Source organism: Typopeltis vanoorti, chromosome 24 (genome assembly GCF_054136105.1).
Source record: "Typopeltis vanoorti isolate ZY-2024b chromosome 24, IOZ_Tvanoo_1.0, whole genome shotgun sequence".
In the NCBI taxonomy this organism is placed as follows: Eukaryota; Metazoa; Arthropoda; class Arachnida; order Uropygi; family Thelyphonidae; genus Typopeltis; species Typopeltis vanoorti.
Window position 1 is genome coordinate 11,745,971 of NC_143572.1, and position 19,677 is coordinate 11,765,647.

Genomic DNA, 19,677 nt, shown 5'->3' on the forward strand with positions numbered 1-19,677 from the left:
AACTGTATCACAAAGACTACAGAGAAGAGTATACAAAAAAAAACAATGCAGGTAATTTATTATGTCAGTACACGAACACTAGAAGAATAAGAAACAAAGGGTCAGAGTTTCTCAGATTTTCAGATTCTCAGAGACCTCAGATTATAGGCATTAGTAAGACCTGGCAGACATACTAGCTAGTAATAAGTGTAAATGGTACAGTATTTTCATGAAAAATAGAGAGGATAGGAAAGGAAGGATGTGCTACTATTGAATGAAATGAGTAATCATAATGGGAACTTTAATTATCTGAACACTGACATTGGGAATTTAGTGAAATGTAGTGTGTGTGTGTGTGTGTGTGTGTTTGCGTACTATATATTCCTTACCAAGCGAAAATGGATTGTAGTATGAGAGTAGTAGTGGAGGGAGAGAGAGAGAGAGAGAGAGAGAGAGAGAGTGTGTGTCATAGATGTTGTACAAGCCAGGAATGTGGCACATGTTGGAAGTGAGAGAATAAAGTAGTAGAAATTAGTTCGGAAAGCCATGAAACTGAAATTATTGGAGTGAATGGTGAAAGAAATGTGAAAGACAGCATAAATGAGGTGATTGTAGGTAGTGGTTAGATAGCATATGCAAAAGTTACAGTTCGGCAGAATGTAGAAGACGTCAAAAAATAAATTATTATTATTATTATTATTAAACAAGACCTCATGGAGTCAAAGACTCATCTAGGAGGTCCTTTTATCTCACACACATCTCATCATACCGGGTCTTAAACACATTCAAACTCCTTGCAGACACCACACTCTCAGGCAAGGCATTCCAATCATTCACAACTCTGCACGAAAAAAACCTGCCTCTCACTCCCCTACTCACACCCTCTTTATACAGTTTCCAGGTATGACCTCTGGTTCTCCCCTGATCTCCCACTATTCTCTGTAGAACTTCTCCACCATTGATCCTATAACAACCCCTTACCAACTTGTAGGTCTTTATCATATCTCCCCTCTTCCTTCTCTCCACTAGACTCTGCAAATGACATCTTTTCAATCTTTCCTCATACTCGACATTCCAGAGGTCAGAAACTACCTTAGTCAGTCGCCTTTGGGCCCTTTCCAACATCTCTTCATCCTTCTGAAAACCAGGTGACCAAATCCGGGCACAATAGTCCATGTGTGGCCCAATCAAAGCCTTATACAATGGAACAAGAATCTCCCTATTTCTACACGTCAGTGTCCTCCTCATCATTCCCAGAAGTCTTTGTGTTGTCTTCACAATTTTGGCGAAGTGTCCCCTAAATTTTAGATCCTTATCCACTATCACTCCCAGATCTCTTATTTCCTCTACTTCCAACAATATATTCTCACCAAGCATAAATTCTGCATCCCATCTTTGTTTTCCAAATTTTAAAACCTTACATTTTGCAACAGTGAACTCACATCCCCATTTGCTTGCCCAATCACTCAATTTATTCAAGTCTTCTTGCAAGGCCACAACATCTTCACTACTCTTTATGGTTCTTCCCAACTTTGCATCATCTGCAAACAACTGAATATCTCCATCCAAATCTTCGCCAATATCATTAATATACAAGTTAAATAGTAATGGCCCTAAAGCAGATCCCTGGGGCACTCCACTAGTGACTTTCCTTTTCCTGGATATTGCACCCCCATACACAACTTGTTGATACCTATCAGATAGCCAGTCTCCAATCCAATGCACTAATCTAATATCCAACCCCATCTGCTCTAGTTTGACTGTCAACTTATCATGAGATACTCTATCAAAAGCTTTTGCAAAATCCAAGTATATTACTGTGTATCCTTCTCCTCTGTCCAAGGAAGCAGTCACTTTATTGTAATAAGTAAGTAGATTACTAAAACACGACCTCCCTTTAGCAAATCCATGCTGTCCATCAAAGATTATACCATTGTTGTCAACCCAACTCTGGATCCTAGTTCTCACAAGCTTCTCCAACAACTTAACCACAACACCTGACACACAGATAGGCCTATAGTTTGATGCTTGAGTTCGATCACCTCCTTTATGAAGTGGCACAATCTTGCCCTCCTTCCACTCTTTAGGGACTTGACCAAGTGCAAGACTCGTATTAAAAAAATATGTCAAGGCAGGTGTCAACTCTCTGGCACATTCCTTCAGAATACGCAGTGATATATTATCAAGTCCCACAGCCTTATTTACATCTAGTTTACTCAACTCCCCAAACACCTCTTGCTCACTTACAGTCAGTCTCTCCTCCCCATCATCAACTGCTCTTAATCTCTCCATGAAGTCACATTCACAAGATTGAAAGATCTTTATGAACTGCTCATTAAGTATCTCCACCACACATTCTGCAACAGCTGTCTTTATACCATTTCCTCCAATCAATGTCATCCTTCCATAATCATTCTTTCTTTTGCTGGCTACATATCGAAAGAACTCCCTAGGATTCTTTTTAGCTTCATTAGCTAACTGCTGTTCATACCTCTCTTTAGCTACTCTCACCAACCAAGTCACTCTCCTTGCCTGGTCTTTGTAGAACTCATGAAATTGGTTACTTCCACTTCTCTTATGCTGCCTCCACAATGCCCTTTTTCTCTGTATTGCATGCTTAATCTTTTTATTCATCCATCTCACACCTAACTTATTTAACCTTCTCAACGGTGGTATACATTTAGACATTGCATCCACTAAATATTTTTTGAAAATCCCCCAAGCTGCATTGATCTCTTTTCCAGCTAACTCCTCATTCCATGCTACACCTGCAAGCTGTCTCCTGAGCTCTTCATAATCACCCCCCCTTGTAGTTTCACATATACCCTTTTTTCACAGGGGTCCTTGCACTGCTGGCAACCACCCAAGTAATCACCTCATGGTCACTTTCACCAATTGGTGGATGATTTGATACCTCATTGATAATTACATCCTCCATGAGATGACCAAATCCAAGACCCTTAATCCTTTTGTGCCCTCTGTTACATACTGTCTGAGGTAGTTATCCCTCAAAAACTCAAGAAACTCATTTTCTTTACTTCCAGTTGCTATCTCTTCATTCCAGTCTATATTGCCATAATTAAAATCACCCATAATGATCACCCTTTTCTTATTTGCTTGGCTTATTTGACTATACATTTCACTATCACCACCATCCACATTACCAGGTCTATAACAACATCCCACCAAGTATTTGATTCTATTCACTTCTATCTCACACTATACTGCCTCAAAACCACTGGCCCCATTTCCCTCTTGCATCTCTACCTTGTATGGACATAACTCTTTCTCTATCATCAATAGCACTCCCCCTCCCTTTTTACCCCTTCTATCCTCACGAAACACATCATACCTTTCCATCTCTATTCCTGTCAGGATGTCATCCTCATCTAACCATGTCTCACTTATTCCGACAATCTCTGGGTGCACAGACGCAATTAGTGCAACCATTTCATCCGCCTTGTTTCTTATACTTCTAGCATTGGTATACAAACACAACAACTCATTTCTGGATCTACAGCTAGTTCCACTGATACCACTCACTCGATGTGATCTCTCCATGCTGGACTGGGGCCATTTCCCTTTCTGCTTCTTCATTTTAGAACCCTTTGCAATTCCATCTGTTTCCTTTTGATCCCTGATCATCCCATTACTTTCCTGCCTACACATTCTCTCACCTCCTCTTGGAGCATCCACCTTTCTCATGCTGTGTATTCCTGTCCACCCTGAGCCTCGCCGTTTCCCTGCTCCTCTTGCACACCCATTCTCTCATTTTCTATACTCATACCACTCACTTCCACATTCATTTCCACTCCTTCAATCTCTCCTGTCTTACTCTCCTGCTCTTCCACATCATTCCCCTCTCGATCTGATTCATTCTCTCTATTCACTTCTCTACCTTCCAGCAGCAGTCTCTCCAAGCGACTCACACCATAACCACTCAAATGCAGTCCATCGCTCCCATACAGCTCACTTCGTCCCTCAAACTCATTCCACACATTAACAAACTGTACTCCCATCTCCTCACACATTTCAGCCAGAATATCATTCATAATCCTTGCTCTCCGCCTCATTTCACCACAATCATACCTAGGCAACACACTGACCACCCTTCCTGTCACACTAATTTCAGCCAGAATATCATTCATAATCCTTGCTCTCCGCCTCATTTTACCACAATCATACCTAGGCAACACACTGACCACCCTTCCTGTCACACTATTCTCCTTTATCTTTCCAAGCAGTCTCCTGACATTCATTTTGACATGCTCTTTGTTCTCTCTCAAATCATTCATACCAATTAATACAATTAACTCTTTTGCTCGTTCCCGCCTCATATTCAATGCCTCAATCACTCTACTCATTTTACTGCCTGGAAAACATACCTTGTGCATTTTATCCTCTAGCACACCTTTAATAATGGAGTCGCCATACAATGCCACTCGCTCATCTTTGTTATCTCTTTCATGCCATCATGATTTATTTTAATAGTTTTGACCTGAATTCTCTTAATTTCATTCTGCATCCATTTCATGTCTTGTGTCATGAAATATCTTGTTTGCATGTAGTTCTTCACAAGACAAAGCACAAGATTGAAAAGCTGTAGAAAAAGCAAGAGGATTAGTTCAACTGAGAACAGAAAAAAGCGAGGTCCAAGCCAAAAAGAAAATTGTAAGAATAAAGAGACAAATAGCATAAACAGATAATTTTTTATATCAATTCTAAGATAAGGGGAGTACTTCATGAAAGTGATACAAAATTTTGTTTCTCTGGAATTAAAATTAATAATATTAGTAATGCTGTTAGAATGCAGAAAGGGAAAGTGAAAGAATTGATTGCTTTGGCTGGAACCAATGACCTCAGAGATGAGAAGTATTATATTATTATTATTATTACCATTATGGTAACCTCCATGTAGTCAATAGACTCATTGTGGAAGGCCCACTCAACCAGTAACATGTCTATCATAATGAACTTTCTTAGTTTCACATTCTAATATCATTAACAAATAAGTTAATGATATTAGGATGTGAAAGTTATTCAAAGAAGCAAAAAAGAAGAATGAAAAGGTGAAGTTTGTGAGTCTGCTGCCATGCTATGACAGAGGTGAAATGAGAAGGAGGGTGATTATAGCTAATGAATCAATATGCAAGTTGTTCAGAAGGAATGATGTAGAGTACCTTATACAGGGTGTTCGGGATAAATTTGACATATTTATAATTAATTATATTTTTCCGTAAGTTACATGTATTAACACACACTTCTCTTCATTTAAAAGTTTGGACCCTTCTTCATTCATATACAAGATGTCAGAAAGGATGGATAGCTGGAACCCACCTGAATCATGGAAGAGAATAACTTGTATCATGATGATTCGTGCCCGCTATCAAAATAAGGATATTACGACTGCTGCCCAATGCTCCCTGAATACAGTAAAAACAATCAGGCATGAACTAGAGACTTGCAATGGTGACTACGAGGATGTAGCAAGAAGAAAGATCCCTAGCAGACGATCTGATTGCGTTCGTACAGCAGAATTCCTCGCAAATCTGCAGGAACAGGTGTTGAAGAACCCTGGCATTGGAATTCGGGCTTTGTTCGTGGAGTTGCTAACTGTAGTCAAGCCCTGGATAACAAGGGTAGCCAATGGTAGGCCGTATGTATGGCAGCAGGATTCGGCCCCTTGCCACACCTCTGGGAAAAGTCAAAAATGGTTGTCTGAAAATTTCTACGACTTCACCAGTCCAAATGTTTGGCCTCCAAACTCCCCAGACCTTAACCCCATGGATTATTTTGTATGGGGCGCAGTTGAAAAAGACACCAATCGCACTTCCAGTAATACAAAAGCCCAGTTAATGGATAAAATTAAAACAGTTTTTGCGGCCCTTCCCAGGGAGACTGTAGCATCAGCTTGTTCGAGGTTCCGAAGCAGAATTGAAGCTGTGATCGATGCTAATGGTGGTTATTTTGAGTAAATCTTGTTGATAGTATTGTAATTAACTCTGCCTGTAATGTTTTTTTGTCAATTCATTAAATTTAATAGATACAAAGAAGATTTTCTTTTTCCTTACGAAACTGTCAAATTTATCCCGAACACCCTGTATATATATATATATATATATATATATATATATATGAGATAATAGCTAACTCATGTACAGTCAAAAATTAAAGTTAAAAATTAAAGTCTTTCAAATAAACAATATTTCAAAAATGCAATTACATTACATCAAGAATGTAATGGACAAAGTTGCAATGTTGTTTCATGATTACAATGTTAAAGTGGCTTCTTTCATAATGTATAAGATTTTGAGGTTCTTACAAAGTCAAAGGATAATTTTTGAATATTGATTTAAAAGCCAACTACCACTATGCTGAAAAAGGAAAGTTTTTAACCAAAGTATTCTTCCTATATTAATATATGGCTGTGAAACATGAACACTAAATGTACAGGAAATTCAAAAATTAGAACAACACAATTAAGTCTGGAAATAAGTATGCTTGATATCACAAGACAGGATCACAAAAGGAATATGTGGATAAGAAATCAAAGTCTATGACATCATAGGAAGAGTGAAACATCTGAAGTGGTAGTAAGCTGGGCATATTGCTTGAAGACAAGATCAAAGATGGACAAAAGAAGTACTAGATTGGATTCCATGAGAAAAAAAAATGACCACGACATCAACCTAAATCAAGGTGGATTGATAATATCATGAGATTTGCAGAAGTGACATGGGAAAGGAGAGCCATGGACAGACAGTTTTGGAATAATCTTGAAAAGTATTTCATTCTGCAGTGGATTGACAATGGCTGTTGCTGATGATATATATAGAGAAATATATATATATAAAGAAAACAAGTTTTTTCTAATAAAATATGATATATTTAAGTAAAAAAAAATCTTAATTTTCTGCTTTATAGTCATGAGGTAATTTATTTAAAATACGTTGTGCGAAGAATGTTGTTGTTTTCTAGATTGCAATTTTCTCATTTAATTCTCTTTCATCATATTTTTCTACAAGATGAATAATCTATCCCATAGATTAAACAATATAAATAATAAAAATTACATAAGTATAACTTACCTTTCTTTTTGTTCCACCTGACAAGTCTTTTGATTTTTTGTTTGCATGCTCTTTAATATTTAAATTTTCCATAAATCTAAAAATAAAGTATTTTGCTTCATGATATAAATGGTTACAAAGATATAGTCAGGACAAAAGTTCAAGCATTATTTTTTTTTTTTTTGTATACAACTTAGAACTATAAAGTCATGTTTTAATTTTAAAAATCCAAAATTCATATGGACTGTTCTTATTTCCTTCCTTCCTTATCTATCTTTATTCATTTTATATATATTTTTTGATGGGATACAAACTTTGATTCACTTTGCTTATCCAAAATTTTTAACAAATTGTACCACGAATCCAGTCCACCGAGGACTGGATAAATGAGTCAATCAATTATTATTATTATTGTTATTATTTCCCAAGACCTCATGCAGTCAAAGACTCTCTGGGAGATCCTTTTTATCACACACATATCTCATCAATACCGTATCTTAAACACACTCAAACTCCTTGCAGACACCACACTCTCAGGCAAGGCATTCCAATCATTCACAACTCTACATGAAAAAAACCTGCCTCTCACTCTCCTACTCACACCCTCTTTATACAGTTTTCAGGGATGACCTCTGGTTCTCCCCTGATCTCCCACTGTTCTCTGTAGAACTTCTCCACCATTGATCTTATAACAACCCCTTACCAACTTGTAGGTCTCTATCATATTTCCCCTCTTCCTTCTCTCCACCAGACTCTGCAAATTACATCTTCTCAATCTTTCCTCATACTCAACATTCCAGAGGTCAGAAACTACCTTAGTCAGTCGCCTTTGAACCCTTTCCAACATCTCTTCATCCTTCTGAAAACCCGGTGACCAAATCTGGGCACAATAGTCCATGTGTGGCCTAATCAAAGCCTTATACAATGGAACAAGAATCTCCCTACTTCTACACGTCAGTGTCCTCCGCATCATTCCCAGAAGTCTTTGTGTTGTCTTCACAATTTTGGCGATGTGTCCCCTAAATTTTAGATCCTTATCCACTATCACCCCCAGATCTCTTATTTACTCTACCTCCAACAATATATTCTCATCAAGCATAAATTCTGCATCCCATCTTTGTTTTCCAAATTTTAAAACCTTACATTTTGCAACATTGAACTCACATCCCCATTTGCTTGCCCAATCACTCAATTTATTCAAGTCTTCTTGCAAGGCCACAACATCTTCACTACTCTTTATGGTTCATCCCAACTTTGCATCATCTGCAAACAACTGAATATCTCCATCCAAATCTTCGCCAATATCATTAATATACAAGTTAAATAGTAATGGCCTAAAACAGACCTAACTGAATACCCCTGAATTAACTGAGTACCACATAGGAGATTGTGATGAAGAATGTTTAGTTAGCATTTTTCTTTTAATACTAATGACTCCACTCCTGCTTCATTCATATTTACCAACAAGATGTAAATCTAAGAAAGTTTTACAATTTTATTTTTGGCAAGGATGCTGATATTTTGTACTGTGGTTGTGTTGTATTTCTTTTATTCTATTTCATCATGGTCATTACGATCATCAGTTTTTCAGATGTGATGCCCACAAGTGGTGAACAGAGGATACTATGAAAGTATTCAACAAGTTTGCATTATTACTAGCTTACTATTGACATTTTTCTTGCAAATTAATCTATTATTTGGCAGAATATAAACATTATGGGATAGCACCTACAACAATTCCAGTACATCAGAAAAAAAGGAATGTAGAACTGCATTTCCTGAGACATTCCCTCAACGGATACGAGCCAAAGATGATTAACAAAATCCTTGCTATGCCTCAGACAACTCTTTTAAATAAACAAGATTTCAAAAATGCAATTGCATTACCTTACATCAAGAATGTAATGGGCAATGTTGCTTCATGATTACAATGTTAAAGTGGCTTCTTTCACAATGTATAAGATTTTTAGGTTCTTACAAAGTCAAAGGATAATCGTATATCATTGTATGGGGAGCTCAATCATTAGAGGTGTGATAACTAATAAAGTACATAAAACATACTTTCCAGGTGAAACATTGAAACTAAAAACTAATAAAAATAATGTTTTGCAGAGAAGGAAAGAATGGGAATCAAAATTAGTGGTAGTAGTGGGCATGAATGATTTATTTGGTGAAAAAAATAATGTTGATAAAGACTTGAGAAAGTTGTTGCTGGAGGCAAAGGATAATAGTGTTGTTGGAAAAGTCATTAGTGTGTATTGTCTAGATAACACAACAGTGAATTGAGAAGGAGAGCAGGTATAATGAATAGTAAGATGGCTGAGTTGTGTGAGGCAAAGGAGATTTGTGAATTGGTGGAGTGAATTTGAAGGAAAGCTGGAATGAAGTTGATGAATTGCATTTGAAAGGGTTTGGTACTAGGCATTTAGAAAGGCTATTGTTTTCTAAGAAAACATAAAATCAAGAACTTAATGAAGCTAATGATCAAAGGGTACTTGTAAAACAGGGTAGCGCAGATAAATGGATCGTATGACAGGAAGAAGATGCATAAAGGTAGGATGAGACAGGTATGAATGGCACTCAGGATCAGGGAAATTGTTTGACTGAAGTGAAAGGTGTAGAATAGATTATTATTATTATTACCCCAAGACCTCATGGAGTCGAAGACTCATCTGGGAGGTCCTTTTATCACACACACATCTCATCATACCATGTCTTAAACACACTCAAACTCCTTACAGACACCACACTCTCAGACAAGGCATTCCAATCAGTCACAACTCTGCACGAAAAAAACCTGCCTCTCACTCCCCTACTCACACCCTCTTTATACAGTTTCCAGAGATGACCTCTGGTTCTCTGCTGATCTCCCACTATTCTCTGTAGAACTTCTCCAGCATTGATCCTATAACAACCTCTTACTAACTTATAGGTCTCTATCATATCTTCCCCTCTTCCTCCTGTACACCAGACTCTGCAAATTACATCTTCTCAATCTTTCCTGATACTCAACGTTCCAGAGGTCAGAAACTACCTTAGTCAGTCGCCTTTGGACCATTTCTAACATCTCTTCATCCTTCTGAAAACCCGGCGACCAAATCTGAGCACAATAGTCCATGTGTGACCTAATCAAAACCTTATTGTTATGTCTTGACTTCGTCCCTTTTATTTATATTTATATTCTGCAGTTTCTATTATCTATCTCTTTATGGACATCAGCTATTCCATAAGTTTTAAAAGAGGTAAACCGTGAGTAGACATATCGGTACACAATAAATAACGGAAAAAACTCACATACAGAGATTATTTATTAGTATAATTTTCGCCTGTGTGTCACAGGCATCCTCAGTACATTAAGCTCAAAATTAAACACTAACTGACAATTCCAAAAAGCGCCACCTAAGTAGCTGGTGTAAGATAACTAAAAAGGTCAATAACTTTCCTAAAAAAAAAAAAAAATTAATAAAAAAAAAATTAATATAATAAAAAGTTAGGAAAGATTAGCTGATTTGTAAAGTACTATCTCCCATAAAGGGGACAGACGAAAGCCGTCGGATCTGTTTAAGTTAGGAGAATGAAGTAGAGTTTCACATGTTTCTTTATAAAGGCGTTCCATGAGAAAGTGACTTTTGTGAAGAACACTTGTCTTTCTCCAATGAACTCTGTGTCTAGTGAAGATGGCATGTTCAGACAGTCCGGACTTTTCAGGTTTAAAGTATTCAATATAAGATTGGTGTTCTTCTAGCCGAATAGAGGCAGATCTTCCCGTTTGTACGAAATAAGATAATCCACAAGAGCACGGAATCTGGTAGACACCTGGATGATTAAGGTGTGGAAGCTTGTCCTTAGGAGAAGTGAGAAAGGTGGAGATTTTTCTAAATGGTCGAAAGGCAACAAAAATATTCAGTGGTTTTAAAACTTTTGCTATACGTTCACTGATGCCTTGTACATAAGGGATAGTAATGCGCGTTATTTCCTCTGTGTTTGAAGAGGAAGATATATTAAAACTACTCAAAGTTCTTTCAATGAAGCAATTCTTATAACCATTAGATAGAAAGGAAGAAGTTATGTATTGTAGTTCTTTCTGTAAAAGATCGTTTGTAGAACAAAAGGAGTGGGCCCGATGAACCAGTGTTTTAATAGTTCCTGCCTTTTGACTGGGATGGTGATGAGATTCCGCATGGATATAATGGCCTGTATGAGTCTTCTTTCTATAAACTGAGAAATGTAGGTTGCCATCTGGTTGGCGAAGAATTAGAAGATCTAAAAAGGCTAACTGCTTATTTGATTCTATTTCTAGGGTAAACTTGATCCTAGGATGAAATGCGTTTAACTTAGTGAGAAATTGTTGAAGTTCATCAGAAGAGCCATTCTATACATTTTGAACAACGTATCTTTAACAATATTTCTCCCAGACCTACGCATTGGTTCAGATATGTCGATGACATTTTTGCTGTATGGAATGGCTCTTCTGATGAACTTCAACAATTTCTCACTAAGTTAAACGCATTTCATCCTAGGATCAAGTTTACCCTAGAAATAGAATCAAATAAGCAGTTAGCCTTTTTAGATCTTCTAATTCTTCGCCAACCAGATGGTAACCTACATTTCTCAGTTTATAGAAAGAAGACTCATACAGGCCATTATATCCATGTGGAATCTCATCACCATCCCAGTCAAAAGGCAGGAACTATTAAAACACTGGTTCATCGGGCCCACTCCTTTTGTTCTACAGACGATCTTTTACAGAAAGAACTACAATACATAACTTCTTCCTTTCTATCTAATGGTTATAAGAATTGCTTCATTGAAAGAACTTTGAGTAGTTTTAATATGTCTTCCTCTTCAAACACAGAGGAAATAACGCGCATTACTATCCCTTATGTACAAGGCATCAGTGAACGTATAGCAAAAGTTTTAAAACCACTGAATATTTTTGTTGCCTTTCGACCATTTAGAAAAATCTCCACCTTTCTCACTTCTCCTAAGGAAAAGCGTCCACATCTTAATCATCCAGGTGTCTACCAGATTCCGTGCTCTTGTGGATTATCTTATTTCGGACAAACGGGAAGATAGTCTATTCGGCTAGAAGAACACCAATCTTATATTGAATACTTTAAACCTGAAAAGTCCGGACTGTCTGAACATGCCATCTTCACTAGACACAGAGTTCATTGGAGAAAGACAAGAGCTCTTCACAAAAGTCAGTTTCTCATGAAACGCCTTTATAAAGAAACATGTGAAACTCTACTTCATTCTCCTAACTTAAACAGATCCGACGGCTTACGTCTGTCCCCTTTATGGCAGATAGTACTTTACAAATCAGCTAATCTTTCCTAACTTTTTATTATATTAATTTTTTTTTTAAGGAAAGTTATTGACCTTTCTAGTTATCTTACACCAGCTATTTAGGTGGTGCTTTTTGGAATTGTTAGTTAGTGTTTAATTTTGAGCTTAATGTACTGAGGATGCCTGTGACACACAGATGAAAATTATACTAATATATAATCTTTCTACGTGAGTTTTTTTCGTTATTTATTGTGTACCGATCAGCTATTCCGTTGCCGACAAATTTATAATTGTTTAAAACGACTGCGCCAGCTGGTAACTGAATTCTGATATGCAATTAAACAACTGAAAATATTAAATGGATCACGTGATTTGCAGTCGTGCCCCCCCCCTTCTAATGGCAATGGATTCCCCCTTCACTTGTGCAGGTCCGAAAGTTTAATAAGTGGTAATTCAAATCTCAGAAAATGACAGACTCATGAACTTTGGGTTAAAGAAATACATTTATTTTAAACACTTATATATATACACTTTAAATAGTAATTTCAACACTAAAGAGTCTGAACTCCCCTCCTCTTTATGTTAAGAAATCCAAAATATCTACTCCTAAATTTATTCTAACAGTCCCACACTTTCTTTTGTATTACTATGTTCAGACTTGATTAATTCACACAGAGTTACTCAGTTCCCACATATAAAAACAACACATGCACATAGTTATATACAATCCTTGTGTAGAGCATATCAGACGTATTCTGTCTTGCATTTTTAACATGGGATAATATTCTTATTTATGCTCAGGCTTTATCCCCCACAACTTAGTTAATATTCAAGCTAATTTCTAACATAATATCTTAAATGTTTCTTCCAAAATAAACAGTTCGAAGGTTTGGCTCCTTTCTCAGCATAAGCTTAGAGTGGCACTAGCTTATTAGACATAGACAGATTAGTCCAAACACAGTCCTTTAGGCATTATATGAAAGTTAATTGTGTGGAGCTCCTTAATTCCCTGGTTCCTATTCCTTCTTTGGTTACTATTCAAAATGAGTATGAAAACTTGTACATTACCATTCTTGTCTCTTTTCACGGAGTTGCTGAGACTTCCTTGATTACACTTCCGTGTATTCTCATGGCATCTGCGACTTACTTCTATTTTCTTCGAAAGGTTCACCTTTCACTGACTACACGTTGGCATAACTAACCAACGGTTCTTTACTGGAATTCTGACCTCATTCCTTTGGTGCATGTACTCGGCACGGCACGTACATCAACCGGGAGATTGTTGCTGGGTACCGGCGGTAAGCTCCCACAGCTATCCAGGAATTGGATCAGGAACACAGGAACAGAAAACAAGAGAGAGATTGAATCTCCTGCCGGACCTTATATTGTAAATGCGAGCGTCCTCTCTCGATGACTACGTCATGCTCATAGTGGCGGCTGATTGGTCACCGCAACTTCGAACTGTTTTAACATGGCTCTAATACATATATCATCTTATATACAACTAATAATAACATTTCAGTACTAATACATAATTTTCCCTTGTTAATTTTTACACAGACATTATCAACTTTAATTATGGGCTTCTCAAAATCACTTAATATCTACAACTAAAGGTGGTTAGACATACTTCTGAGTGAGCATATGTACACTATCTTTTTAGCTTTTCTTCTGGAGGCATAAGTATGTCCTTATTCTTAGATCTAATCGTTACCGTATGTTGGGTCGGAAGCAGGATGACTCACCAATAGTGAATCTGCACTTTTTCTGACACAACATTATACAACGGAACAAGAATCTCCCTACTTCTAAACATCAGTGTCCTCCACATCATTCCCAGAAGCCTTTGTGTTGCCTTCACAATTTTGGCGATGTGTCCCCTAAATTTTAGATCCTTATCCACTATCATCCCCAGATCTCTTATTTCCTCTACCTCCAACAATATATTCTCACCAAACAATGAGGGTTTTGCACTTCCCCCCAGTGGGAAAGAGTGATCATTAGTGATCATCTTCTCTGAGGAAAGATGCTAGAGAAGAGAATGTTAGTGCTGGTAGAATGGCTTCAAAGACGCAGGGATTGTTATGTTTGTATTCAAATGTAAGGAATATTCACAATAAGAGAGCTGAGTTTATTGCATTGATTGAGTCAGTGTGCCTAAAGATAATCAGTATAAGTGAAACATGGTTGTCTGAGGATGATGTGATATTGGAAATAGAAAAGGAAGGTTATTCAATTTTCTGGAAGAATGGGAAGGTGAAAGGAGGAGGGCATAATACTGTTATTGAATGCAGAGGAATTGTGTGTCCACAAAGTGTGAAATTTGATAGTACATGTGCAGATTTTGAATACATGTGGTGTGAAACTGAAATTAACAGGCCTAGTATACCTGATAGTATGATATTATGGACCAGGAAATGTAGATAATACTGACTGTGAAATGTTTAGGTAAATTGGTTGGGCATCTAAAAAGAAGATGATACCAATGGGAGACTTTAATCACAGGAATATAGAATGTAAGGAAGAGATAATGTATGGGAATAAGAAGAGTGAGTTTGTTGAATTTCTGAGGGATAAATTTCTTAAGCAGCATTAACAACCATCACCAGTTGTTAATGAGATATTAACATTTCATTACATGATCATTCATGAGTGATCATGAGGTACTTCTGTGGGAAGTGGTGGAACTAGAAAAGAAATCAAGCAAGCTGTGTTTGAAAAGAAAAGGTTATGGAAGAGGTATAAAACAGTTCATGTGATCAGATGCACTAAGGGTATAAATTGCAAGTTAGAAAGGTGACAAGCATAGTAAAGAAAGAAAGAAAAGGTGCAGTATGAGAGAAGATTGGCTGGCCAGGCCAAGGTTAATTCAAGGGAAATCTTCTGCTATATGACAAGCAAGAGGAAGAATAATTATGGCAGACTGACACTGGTGGACAGTTATGACTTGCAAAGGATATAATGGAATTATTGACAGTTTATCAGTGTATATCACACTGGCGTAAATGATACCATGCAGCATGTCAAAGAGCAACAAGTATTAGGAAGATTAGAAGTGAAAGAATGAGAGATGAATCAGGTGTTGATTGCGTTAGATGTTAATAAGGCTATGGAAATAGAAGACAAATCACCATATATATTTTTAAGAAATGTGCACAATAGTTGTTAGCCCTTGACCTGATTATTTAATAAAGTTCTTGCAGTGGGTAAGATTCTTAAGGAGTGGAAAGAAGGCAAAGTAGTACCTCTCCATAAGCATGGTTCCAGGGTGGAAGTTTCCAATTATAGACCAGTATACAGGGTGTTCGGGATAAATTTGACAGTTTCGTAAGGAAAAAGAAAATCTTCTTTGTATCTATTAAATTTAATGAATTGACAAAAAAACATTACAGGCAGAGTTAATTACAATACTATCAACAAGATTTACTCAAAATAACCACCATTAGCATCGATCACAGCTTCAATTCTGCTTCGGAACCTCGAACAAGCTGATGCTACAGTCTCCCTGGGAAGGGCCGCAAAAACTGTTTTAATTTTATCCATTAACTGGGCTTTTGAATTACTGGAAGTGCGATTGGTGTCTTTTTCAACTGCGCCCCATACAAAATAATCCATGGGGTTAAGGTCTGGGGAGTTTGGAGGCCAAACATTTGGACTGGTGAAGTCGTAGAAATTTTCAGACAACCATTTTTGACTTTTCCCAGAGGTGTGGCAAGGGGCCGAATCCTGCTGCCATACATACGGCCTACCATTGGCTACCCTTGTTATCCAGGGCTTGACTACAGTTAGCAACTCCACGAACAAAGCCCGAATTCCAATGCCAGGGTTCTTCAACACCTGTTCCTGCAGATTTGCGAGGAATTCTGCTGTACGAACGCAATCAGATCGTCTGCTAGGGATCTTTCTTCTTGCTACATCCTCGTAGTCACCATTGCAAGTCTCTAGTTCATGCCTGATTGTTTTTACTGTATTCAGGGAGCATTGGGCAGCAGTCGTAATATCCTTATTTTGATAGCGGGCACGAATCATCATGATACAAGTTATTCTCTTCCATGATTCAGGTGGGTTCCAGCTATCCATCCTTTCTGACATCTTGTATATGAATGAAGAAGGGTCCAAACTTTTAAATGAAGAGAAGTGTGTGTTAATACATGTAACTTACGGAAAAATATAATTAATTATAAATATGTCAAATTTATCCCGAACACCCTGTATATAACTGCAGTAGCAGTGAAAGTGCTGGAGAGATTGGTTAGAAATAGAATACAAGATTGAGTTGATGGACATAGCATTGTTTACGATGGTCAGCATGGATTTGTAAATGGCAGATCTTATTTTATCAAATAACTTGCATTTTATGATAAGGTAACAAGCATGTTAGATAAAGGAGAATCATATAGAGTGATATTCTTGTAATTTGCAAAACTGTTCCATAGATTTTCTACATTAGAAGTTGGTGTACAAGCTGCAGAGGATGGGAATAAATACTTTTTTTAGATCAAGTTTAGATAAAGATCAAGAATTTTTCATTATTATTATTATTATAAACAGATCACTATGGAGTCAAGAGACTCATCATGGGATGTTAAACTCTCACATGCGCAGCTCATTGTACCTCAACTTCAATGCATTCACTATCCCTGCACTCACCACACTCTCATGTAATGCATTCCAATCACTCACCACTCTCCATTCAAAAAATCTACTCTTCACTCCCCCTGCTCTGATAATTTCATCAGAGGATGTGATTGTAAATGAGGATTTTGCACTTTTCCCCAGTGGGAAAGAGTGATCATTAGTGATCATCTTCTCTGAGGAAAGCATATATGCGGAATTAAAAGAGTGGTGATTGTGAAAAGCTCAGGAGACAGATTGGAACTATAGCATAGAATGAGATGTTAAGTTGGGAGAGAGAGAGAGAAATTCTGGGTGGGAACTAACCAAAAGGAATTTTGGTTAGTTCCCACCCAGAATAAAGTAGGTGTTAAATTGATGAATGAAGGGATTAAGCATATAGAAGAAGAGGATAATGTGGAGGCAACACAATATGAATAACGGTGGCAATCAATTGCAGAGTATAAAGAGCAGTCCATGAAGGTGACACTCATTTGATAAGAACAAAAACATTACAGTATGTGCAGAAATTAGCAAATCAGGTGAAGAAAAACTCTAGAGTTTTTTAGATATGTGGCAAGTAGAAGGAAGAAAAATTATAGTAAGATGATGTTAATGGATGAAAATGGTAGAATGGTAACTGCTGCAGAAGATTTGTTGATGTATTAAGTGATCAATGGATAAGAGTGTCCTCATGATTCCACCCTGATCAGAATGATCAGGGTGGAATCATGAGGAACTTAAATGTGGAGGACGTAGGACAGGATGGCTTAATTGTGAATGAGCAGGAGGTATTTGAGAAAATAAATAATAACCTTGATGCCAATAAGGATTTGATAAGATTTGATGACATGTCACCACGCATCTTAAGGGAATGTTCCAGGAAATTTGCAGTGGTATTGGCATGCCTGTTTAATAAGAATCTTAGAAAAACACAAGGTCCAAAGGAATGGAAAGAAGGCAAAATTGTTCCACTGCATAAAGGTGGTGATAACGCTGCAGCTATGAATTACAGGCCAATCTCTATATCTGAAGTTGTGGTTAAGGTACTATAGAGATTGGTGAGAAATAGGATACCAAAATGAGAGCAGTATTCAATGCGGTTGTCAGCGTGGGTTTGTTAAAGGGAAATCATATTTGTATATAGGACAAAGTATATAAAGTGGTATACTTAGATTATATAAAAGCTTGATAGACTGCCACATAAGAAGATGTTAAATAAAATGAAATGGATTAGACTGGACTGGATAGCAGTTTGGATTGGTGACTGGCTGTTGGATAGGTATAAGAAAGTTGTATTATTGTTATTGTTATTACGTGACATCTCCAAGGAGTCCAAAGACTCATCAAGGGATGAGCCTTTGGGCCCACTCCACAACTCTTGATCTCCACCACTCAATCTGCCAACTACAGCAAATAGCAACTACCATCATCATCTACACCAACGCCATCTACCGCCAAGCACCACCACCACTGGTATTTTCACAGATAATCATAAACATCCATGCCCACAGCCTTTTGACTGGAGGGCAGATATGCTAACCGCTCAACCACCCAGGCTTGCATGTGCCTCACATTGGGCACCACAACCCAGCATTTGGCTCATCCCACAACACCAGTTCTGATTACCAAAAGTGGCCGGCCTACTGGGCGCTCTCATCCGGGCTTCAAGTTAAGCAAGCCGGACTTCTCACCTATTTAAAGTTTGAGAATAGGTTGAGGTCGTTTTGGCCCCAAGGCCTCTAATCATTCACTTTACTGGATGAGACTGATTCCCTCAAGTGGCAGCTATCCTGAGCGAAACTTTGAAGGGAACCAACTACTAGATGGTTTGATTAGTCTTTCGCGCTATGCCCAGGTCTGATGATCGATTTGCACGTCAGAACTGCTGCAGACCTCCACCAGAGTTTCCTCTGGCTTCATCCTGCCCAGGCATAGTTCACTATCTTTTGGTCCCAATGTGTACACTCTCACTCCAACCCACCAACGATGCAGGAAGGATGGGCCATTGGTGCTCAAATACCGTGGTTGTGACATGAGATCCCAACGAAGCCGATGTGAACATCGACCTTCACTTTCATTGCACCTTTGGGCTTATTCAAGACCTAATGACCCATGACATGTTAGATTCCTTGGTCTGTGCTTGTGGGATTATTGTTTAGTGGAACCACTAAACTTTAATCTTTTATATATTAATGATATTAAGATAGGTTTAACTGGTGATGTGTAACTATTTGTAGAAGATGCAAAATTGGGGATAACAATGGAATCAAAAAGGTTGAATGAATGGGCCAGTAGGCAAAACTATCAGTTCAATGTTGCAAAGTACACACTAGGTGGGGAAACAAAGAAGGATATAGTGGATATGATAGATCTGGAAGTGGTGGTGGTGGACAAGGATCTGAAATTCAGGGGCCACATTGCACAAGTTATGAAATCATCACATCAGATAATAGTAAAGATGTGGAAAACGTTGATATACAGAAATAAAGAGGTTAGATATCATATAAGACCTCAATCAGGCTTCATATGGGTTAGTGTAGACAGATTTGGTCAATGGGTTTTGATGGTGATGACGATATGTCACCATGAAAAAAAACCCATTGACAGATTGAAAGAATGTAATTTGCAAAGCCTTGTGAAATGGACTAGGAGGAGGATGTGTGAATATGATTCAGACATATAAGTTGGTCAGGAGTTGCTACCAAGTTAACATGGAAGAAATCCT

At 37.7% G+C, this 19,677-nt stretch overlaps 1 protein-coding gene across 1 annotated transcript in view; it reads right to left on the minus strand.

Moving 5' to 3' along the window:
* The window catches only part of LOC150092928 (cholesterol transporter ABCA5-like), a 640,434-nt gene that overhangs the window by 77,182 nt on the left and 543,575 nt on the right, over window positions 1-19,677 (minus strand). Inside the window, exon 22 of the mRNA XM_090414108.1 lies at window positions 7,068-7,143. Within this exon, the coding sequence (XP_090270234.1) occupies window positions 7,068-7,143 (76 nt within the window). The remainder of the gene's footprint in view (window positions 1-7,067; window positions 7,144-19,677) is intronic.